Source organism: Struthio camelus, chromosome Z (genome assembly GCF_040807025.1).
Source record: "Struthio camelus isolate bStrCam1 chromosome Z, bStrCam1.hap1, whole genome shotgun sequence".
Lineage (NCBI taxonomy): Eukaryota > Metazoa > Chordata > Aves > Struthioniformes > Struthionidae > Struthio > Struthio camelus.
This window is the reverse complement of record NC_090982.1, coordinates 83,100,808-83,110,352: the sequence shown is the minus strand read 5'-3', so window position 1 is coordinate 83,110,352 and position 9,545 is coordinate 83,100,808. Positions and strand designations below refer to the sequence as shown.

The window sequence follows — 9,545 nt, the reverse complement described above, 5'->3', positions numbered from 1 at the left end:
ACGATCACTCACCCTCTGCCCTCTTTCACTCTACAGCCCAAGGGTGAACAGACTGTGGTACTTCTCTTCAGTGTTTTCCCCAGATCTGTTGGTGTGAGGCTTAGGCACTTGTGCAAGAGACAGTGACTGTATATTGAGCAATCCATTTAACAATGGATTTTTTTTTGTTTTTCTGTATTTAAATTCTTCTTGATTGTAAGTTAATTTCTAGCGTCCAAAATATCAAGTGGCAAGGAGTTCCTAAAGTCAACCATGGTTCTTATAAGAAGTACTTTGTCTGATTTTGAACCAGCATCTGTCTATTTTATCTGATGTTTCCTAATCTTTTATTAACAGAAAAAATAAGTATTCATGTTCTGTTTAGTTTCTCCATTCCTATTATAATTTCATAAACATACCTATATATCTCTTCTCTTTAATCATATATTTTCCTAGTCCAATGAACTGCTGTTTTTCATACGGTTACCCTTCTATAGCTTTTCCTACCTTTCTTATTTTCTTTAAATCCTCTCCTTAATAAGGCTATGATTTTCGTTTAGTTTCTTTCACTTTCTGCTTTGAAATATGCATTCCTATGTAATGCCATATGTTTACACTCCGTGAAATAATTGGAGAGGTAGAAAGATGACAATCGTCAGAAGTGTACAGCTCCTGCTTCCACTTCCCTGTCTCCCTAATGGTTACGTATGTGTTGTGAAAGCCCTGCACTTTTCAAAGGAGAGCAAGCTTTTGCTTTCTGCCACTTTTGCAGTAGATGCTTTTTTGGTCTGCAAAAATATTGAATAACAGTTAATGCTGAACAAGTATCTTTTTAATTATCACATTCCTTAAAGATTCTGCTTCTGGTAAAGGAATTCTTAAAAAAATCAATGAAGAGCTATGATCTTTTGTTGTAAATTTTCACTGGATAATTCTTATGGATTTTCATACTGAATGTTGCTCACAAACTTTTTGCTTTATTCATTTGTTATTTATTTAGGCTGACCAAGTTGGCTAGATAAGTCACTTAATATTGTTATGGAATATTTACGATGAAACATTTTTTCTTCTCTGGTTACCCTAATATTTTCTAGATGGATTAGTCTTTTCCCCTCTCTTTACATCCAATCCCCTTCTGAAATTCCCTAAGAAAAAAAAAAAAAATTCTAAAATACTTGGCTTATTTCTGTGAATAATTGGTACAAACTGCCCTAAAAGAGAATTGATTTGGGGGCAAGCCTAACCTCAGAAAACTTCTCTACTTGGCAATCAGCTTCAGGAAAGAAGGAAAGACTTTTTACAGTTATTTCTGTTTTGCTTATAATTGTATTAAATGTAAATCTAACAAACTTGATGAACACAGGATAAATAGCTCCAAGGTGGCAAGGAGGTTATCTGGTAATGTTTTATTATTGTTTAAAATTCAAGCAAATGCTACATGGAATAACATGCATCATAATTAAGAAATGTGATCTATTTTCTTTTTCCGAAGGCTCTGCTCAATTTGATTCAAATGACACTGCAACACCCAGAGGTACCAGGGCTCCTGAGCCTCACAAAACTGCTTCTGTCCAGGAAGAGAAACACAGAGAATGATACAGAGCTGGGAGGGGGCAGAGAAAGATTTTTATTGGAAGCTGTTAAAGTGGTTGCTATGAGACCTTTTCCAGCTAACACAGGCACAGCAGCGAGTGTGAGGCTGATAATTCGTACCTCTTATATTATACCTTTCCTGTACGCTTTTTTTTTTTTAAACATAGCTTTTATAGTTGTTTAAGACCAGAGCAAGCACCTGTCAGTTGCTTTTTTCTTCCCTTCTGCTCTCTTCTATTGCCTCGTGCAAGATGGAGCTAGAAAATGAAATGATCAGCTCCTCCAGCAATTCTTCAGCAGGCTCCAGAGAGTACAAGGTGGTGATGCTAGGAGCAGGAGGAGTTGGCAAAAGCGGTAAGTTTCAGCAACAACATTTTGGGGCAGAAAGGGTGAACTGGGAGAGTAAAGTTCAAAGAACAGGAATGGTTTTGTGAGGGCTCTGTTTGCTGCACATGGCTTGGATAAGAGTCTATAACTGGTGACTGGGGCAATGAGTCAGCTTAATTTGTTACAGAGTGAAATATTAAGCCTTAAGTATTATAAGCCTTTTTTATTGCATTTTTTTTTGCAAAACCAACCTTAGCTCTGTTGGCTATGAGGAAAGAGTAGTCGACTTGCTGCTGTTAGTGTAATGCTTGGTTTGGCCAGCAGTCATGTCACTGTAACACTTTGTAAGGGGTGATGGTTTGCTGGATAGTGTGAATATAACTTGTTGGCCTGCCAGTCCTGCCCAGAGAGAGATGAAACTAACTGCAAAGTCAGCTCTGCAGTGCAAAGTGAGGAGGATGCCTGCCGTGGTTATGTTTTCTTCTCCACATCTTTTGTTGACTTTTTTGCTGAGTGTCAGTATAGCTCAGCTGATGTTAGTCTCCCCTGCTGTCTGGACAGTTATAGCATGCATATCTGAGTTTCACCTCAGGCAATAAGGTAGATTTGCAGCATATTTTAATATCACTGTTCAGTGCTGCCAAGATACACTATTGTCTGACAATGGTATCTCTTCAGAGGAGTTATTATTTTCTCTGGACAATGTTTTCTTTTTTCCAGATACGATCACCTTTTGATTTATTCTCTGTGACACTAGCATTCCTTGTTCTCAAAAAGTCTTTGCTGAGCATGCAGTGTCTGTCTCAGTAGCCAGTATATTGAGCTGGCCATGCAACAAACCTGTAATTACATCTTCTGGAAATTAAAAAAAAAAAAAAAAAGAAAGAAAGAAAAAGAAGAAAAGAAGGTAATATAATACATCAACCTAGATTCCACACAAGTTTCAGGTCAGGCAGGATAAATTAACTGTAACACTAAACTAGGGTAATTGCTCAAACAAATTTTGTTACCTATTCAAACAACAAGACCAGGTATAGGTGCAAAATTCTAGCTGTTGGGAGTAGATATAATTTCCTCTAAATATTCATAATCTCTATTTTCTTGTTATGTTCAGCTTCAGGTTCAGGGTCTTTCAGTGAAAGCTATTTCCTCTCAGTATTATCTTACCAAGCAAACAATACTTGAACAGATGTTATTCTATGATCACTGTATAGAATGAGGGAGAAGAAAATATTGGTTAACTCAGAGTAACTTTCTGCAATTTCAAATTAACTTATCCATGGTAAAGCAGATATCCAGGATGTGTCAGCTGGAACTTTCAGCAAAATGTCACTTATCTTGCTTTTTTTTTTTTTTCCTGAGTGCATCCAAAAGATGGCAGCAATTTTTTCCAAACATATTCTTGTAAGAAATATATCATTTTGAAGACTCATTCAATGAAAAAAAAAGACAACACTACAAACTATGCTATACTCACAGTATAATTATATAATTGAATCACGAGGCACACATTTTGTGTACACACTGGAGAAACTTTAGCATTTCCGTTTAAGAGTTTTAAAGCACAAATGAAGTTTATTCAAATCTCCTTGGTCAGAAAAGTAGCTGATCATTCCATTTGAATAAAACCTTCAAAGCTGTGGATTATGCAATGCAATGCACCTCTCCAAAGCTGAGAAAGACCAGGTGATTGTTCAAGAATACCTGAGTATCTATGTGGTCTGGAGAAACAAAATGGCATGATGTGAGTAGTTGTAACATGCAGTGAGATTAAAGAAAAGCTTCTGTGATAAACTATGTGAAAAAAAAATGCAATCGAGTAACAAGAGACTGGAAGAAATGGCATCATCTACTGACTGTGAGCTTCCAATGTGCTTTGGGCTTGAAATATTTCAGTAGAATGCTAAAATAGTCCAAATGATAGAATTTCAATAGGAAAAAGGAAGAATTAGTGTCATTTTATAAATCATAAATTTGTTTTGACTATTGTTTAGGCAGGGGTAATTTAAACTAGATTAAAAGCAGAAAAAGTCCTAGATGACTACTGTCCTTTTCCAAGATTCTTGGATTCTAAGTTTCTCCTTTCCCCTAATGATCAAGATTCACTCTGTCCAGGAAATTACAAGTCTAACCATAAAAACAAGGTCAGGGTAGAATAGGGATGAGAGATAAAAAATAGTTTAATTTTCAACACGGAGTTTGCAGGATGATATATTGATAATACCCTGGCTTTCTTCTCCTTCCTTCTCCCTCCTCCCTCCCTTTCTCTAAAGCAGGAAAAAAAGTAATAACAGCTGGAGGTGAGTTGCTGAGTGGGAAGCTTCTTTTGGATGAAAGCCTTTCAGGTCCTCCTTTTGCTCAGTATTAAATAATTCATGTTTGGGAAGAATTTTCCTTAAGAATCAAGCAGTAGAATTGTTGGAAGATTTAGCCTGAATGCAGTTCATTTCTTGGGATCCCCTTGGCAATTTATTCTTCTATTTCTTACTCTCTTCTGCTCGCTCCCTGTGGCAGTTTCTACTGTATGTCTTGAGGTCTTTGTACTGAAAACTGCGCACTCATTTTAACAGAGCTAAGGGTGGTGATCGTATATAAAGAGTGTGGAGAGGAGGGAATAAGAAAAGGAAAATCAAGAATGAAAGTTCTTGTGACCTTGATATTTATTAAATATTTGCTTTGGGTTTCAGACTTGTTCCTTGTGTTCTGTATTCCAAGATGACAGATAACCCAGGAGGACGCTCAGTCTCATGTTATTTGGGCTATTCAGTGTAGTAAAGTTTCACAAGAATTGATAATCAGAAGATACACTGAGAACATCCACATCTGATACCCACCACACTCAGAATACTCAGAATAATGATGTATAAACTGCTAATGGTTTAAGAATTGTGGCTTAAAGGTCCTCCTATTTCAAACTTAGTTCCAGAAGAAAAACTTTGCCTCTTATTTTACAGAAGAGAAAAAAAGTGTGCTTCTGAACAAACAGGTAATAGTGATGTTTAATTAAAATGTACAAAGCTATATGGCTGGGGAAGTGATTTCTGTATCTCGTAATTATAGATTATAGATTCCCTAGAATGAGTTATCCCTTCAAAGAGTTCTGAAAATAGAATTATTTTCGTTTTCAGAGCAATATGCTAATTTATTACTTTGTGTGGGCTGTGGCAGACATCAAGCACTTTGCCATAGCTTTGATGCAAGATAAGACCAAAATAAGGATCTAACCAGGAATAGAAATAAAATAAAATAAAATAAAATAAAATAAAATAAAATAAAATAAAATAAAATAAACAAAGCAAACACTGAAGTCCACTTGGAACAAAAAGTAAATTTTCTACTAACTTTCATTTGGTTATAATCAAATTATAATCCATACTAAAATTGCACATCTATAATACTGTACTTATACATATCTTTAATCTGAAAAAAAAAAAGGAGAGATTTTGACATTAGATCTTCTCTATTTTGTTGACAAATCTCAGGTCAGTTCAATACTCTTCAGACATACCCTAAATTGACTGGCAAGGTATAAACCCTAACAGTCTTTGTGGTTTTGAAACAGGTTTTGCTTATAAGTACCTTCAGATCTCTGGAGATTGAACCTAGTATTTTCATCATCTCTAGGCAAATAATGCAGCACAAACTACTGAGCTTGGCTATGTTTTTCAATGTTACAAAAAGAAACACAAAATAGTCTCTAAATCCTGAGGCCGTTCATTGCTGGCTTATATTTAGCAACACTAATTACACTAATAACAATAATTAATTACAACACACTCTGCAAAACAGAGCAATAATTACCTGAGGAGGTTGTACAGTGACTACCAAAAAGAAAAAAAAACAAATTGATGTTCCTGGACACGTGAATAAAATGGAAAATCTCTGTCTCAGGAGGAACTGTTATTACCAAGGTACCATCCTTCAAGTACACATCAGATTGCTTCATAAACTAACTGTACTTTCTTCTACTTTCCTGAATGAAAATGATGTTCTATTTTATTTCTAATGCTATTTAAAGTTGATTCACTTATGGGTAAAGAGATCTATTGTTACTCCTGAGAACTGGAATTAGATATTTATCCATAGAACAGGTAGAGGACAGATGCAAAATGAACTTCATGCTACCTGTCCTAAGAAAGTTGCATTTCAGATGAGAAAGGATTTATTAAAAAATTCAAAAAAATAACCATTTTTTGTTTCTAGAAAATTATTTTTTACTTTAGAGAAAATGTACCTTTTCACAGGATTTATTTCTCAAATTGATTGCCAGTTTATTTGTTGCCACTTAAAAGATTTGAAGGGTTTGTCAAACAATTATCCTACAGATTTTTAAGCATTTTTTTTTTAGTTTTAATATAAATCTAACAGTTTAGTTTTAATATAAAATCTAATTTTAGATATATTTTCAGAGGATTCAATTTAAAAGAAAAAGGGAAAGGGAAAGGACAAGGAATTAAGAAAATGATTCTCCCACGGGTATTTGAGGAAGTGGGCAAAGAAATATATTTCTCAAGCTGATCTGAATAGAGATGGCTTGCTTCCTCCATTCATTTCCTTCATATTTTTGCTCTTGTTGCAAAAATGCCCTATTTTATGAGTGGCTCATCTCATTAATTTCAGGATCTTGTGTACAAATTGGTACCAAATGTAAGAAAACAGCAATCTTTTTTGAATTGCAGGAACTTATGTACTAAAAATTGGGTTAATCCTTAGTTTTCTTTTGTTTACATGATCAATTGCCTTTTTTTTTTTTTTTTTGTACTGGTTCTGCTTATTCTGTATAAATAGAGCACATCCAGTGTCTATCAGTTTCAAGTATGTCCTCATATTAAGAGTCCCAAGTAAATAGAGAGAGCAAAGTTAGTTCTTACACCATGGAGAGCATCCTGGAGAAGTGGCCCAGTCTGTTTGTTCCTCCTTTGGAGATAAGATAGCGTATGATCCGGGCTATACTGGAAAAGGAGGAAGAGCAGAGCTAGAGATTCCTCTTACCTTGAAAGGACCATTTGGGTCTGTTGCTCTCAGTCTTCTACCATGGCAAAACTCAGCATTCTAGAACAAACTTCATAAATTGATCAAAGAGTTTCTCTCTCTTTGTTTTTTGTCTTGTCTCCCCTACCACTTAGAACACAAAGCTATGCCACAGCTTCACTGCTTTAGTTAAATCTTTCCTTGTGCAATTTCTGTCTAATATTAGTGTATAGATAATGTATTGTACTTATACTAGTTTTATCTGTTCATGTGAGCATAAATGATTGTGGATCTCTCATCACGTGCTTCAGGAACCATAAGACATAGCACAATAACTTCCATGTTAAATTAATATCTATTTTTCAGGTATGCTGGATCACAATGATCTTTGATGCACTTAAGGAACATATTGATTGATGCTATTCAAAGTACATATGATATAAAATGTACTCAGAATAATATTACGGTTGTGATAAATCTTTCATGTGATGAATTTGAGGCTGTTCTGTCCTGCACAGACCAGCGTGCAGGGTCACTCACACTTTTTAGCCAGTTTTGCATTAGTATATTAACAATTTTGGCAATGACTGACTTTTCTAAGTGGAAAGCAACTGCCTGTCTATGGATGCTTTTGTGAAAAACACAAATTCTTGCTTATCACAAAATCCTTTGTCTTCTGTCTTTTCCCCAGCCAGCACATTCTCCTTTGCTTACCTGCTGGGGGAACATATTGGCATCATAGTCATGAAATATCAACTAACTTCAGCTTAGACTGTAACTGAACTGTGACTTTACCAGCTTTGGATTGAAGCAATTCCTTTAAGCTTTATAATAAACCATGAGAAGTCTAATTGCAATGATTACAGTGTGATGTTACTATTCAGCTTCCTCAATTGCTTTTGACATCCTCCATGAGCTGACTCAACTCACCATCCCGTGAGAAAATTCCTTCTCCCCTAAAGAAGAAGAAAGTTTTCTTCTGGGTTCTACTCAAAGGATATGAAACACATCAGAGCCAGCATATGCCAGGGGAGGTTGGAGAAGGGAGATCAAACGAGATTTACATCATTTAGTGGACGTGAGATTTTAGGATTGGTTCAGCTGTATTTGGAGCTGCAGTTTTAATCGTGGTCAGGAACAGCCATGCAATATCCCTGCTGAGCTACTGATATCAGATAGCAAGGGACTGGGAACACAGAATTTCTTAGGGGATATTTCTGTGATTAATAAATGCATCCCACTGAAGAGAAAAGTTTGTTCCCTCTTCATCCTCTATCTGAAAAGGGTAATTTGAATTTTTAAGGCCAAATAGAAATTAAGATCCTAGAAATTACAGGGAAATAATTAAGTAAAATATACTCATATTCAAATGATGAAAAAGGAATTAAAAATTGGGCAGGAAGAAAAGAAAGCATCTGTTTGTTGACCAAGGAAAAACTTTCCTGTTTAGTAATGGTTTTGAAAGCATAAGGATATATAACAGTTAAGTTGATATGTTAATTCCCTTGGTCATAATACTGATCTTAGCCTGTGTTCAGCTGTGACCTGATGTGGAAGTTTCAATGCAAGACTGAGAAGGGAAAAGAGGACATAGAATAACGCTAGCAATGATACAACCTAAAAGACAGACTACTTCTTGACAGTTTTGTATCCATGCAGAAAATGTCCTGCCTGAGCAGTATCAGTTTTGTAGCTAAGTCCCTTGTGGCTGGGATGATGTAAGCTGGGAATTACAGTCACTGTAATGAAGAGTTACAAATTTTGTAATGAGAGTGATGGTGGAGTAGGCTGTATTTTCTCCACGAATAAAAGGATTGTACAGAAGGCCCACTGAAGCCAGACAACCTCATCCTTCGGTACGTACAACTTACAGAGTTTTTCTCGTAAACTGGGCTAGGCACTGGCAAATTTACAGATGTGGAGTACTGATATATCTGTGATCTTTGATAGCAAACTGTTCTGATTTTTCAATTACCTTCATAGATAGGATATTGCATTTATTTCAAGCTTGATTTTGGGTAATTTTAACTTCTAGCCATTTTAGCTTATCATTCCTTTGTTAACAAGATTGAAAAGCAACCTCTTCTCTTACTTTTCTGTCTGTCAGTACCAGTAGGCAATGATCAGGTCACCCCTTGGCCTTCTCTTCAATAGACTGAGCGTCTGAAACATCATTTGACACAGCTTATTTTCCTGCTGAGACCATTTTGTAAGCTTAATTTGAGTGCCGTATCATTTCCACATCAAATTCTAAATGTGAATTCCAAAAACTGACATGCTGTTCTATTAGTGATCTTACTAGAATCAGGATCGCTTGCTGGTTTCTACTTATGTAGTCCTTTTTTGTTCTTCTAGGAATAACATGGGCTCTTTTTGTTCAAGTGTAATTCATAGCAATCACATAAATATAACCCAAATAACCCTTCAGTCTTTTACTCTTTCCTCCAGTGCATTTCCCCCATCTATATTGCCACTTCTCTGGTGGTGATAACCTGAATTCTGCATTTCCATATGCATTATTATGTTTTGGAAGTATTTTGCTAGGTTGTGACCATTGAAGCAGATGATTCAAATCATTCTGTACATCTCCAATATTCCTCGTTTGTCTTTAGTGTGTTAGTTATCCACTTGGCAGGATTAAACACATTCCTTATTCGTTAATTTTCTTGACTATG

At 35.7% G+C, this 9,545-nt stretch overlaps 1 protein-coding gene across 1 annotated transcript in view; it reads left to right on the top strand.

Annotated features, from left to right (window-relative positions):
• Positions 1-1,529: 1,529 nt before the first annotated feature.
• Positions 1,530-9,545, top strand: part of LOC138064476 (GTP-binding protein Rit2) — a 184,067-nt gene continuing 176,051 nt past the window's right edge. The window contains exon 1 of the mRNA XM_068927295.1: positions 1,530-1,926. Coding sequence (XP_068783396.1) covers positions 1,824-1,926 — 103 coding nt within the window. The 5' untranslated portion in view covers positions 1,530-1,823. The remainder of the gene's footprint in view (positions 1,927-9,545) is intronic.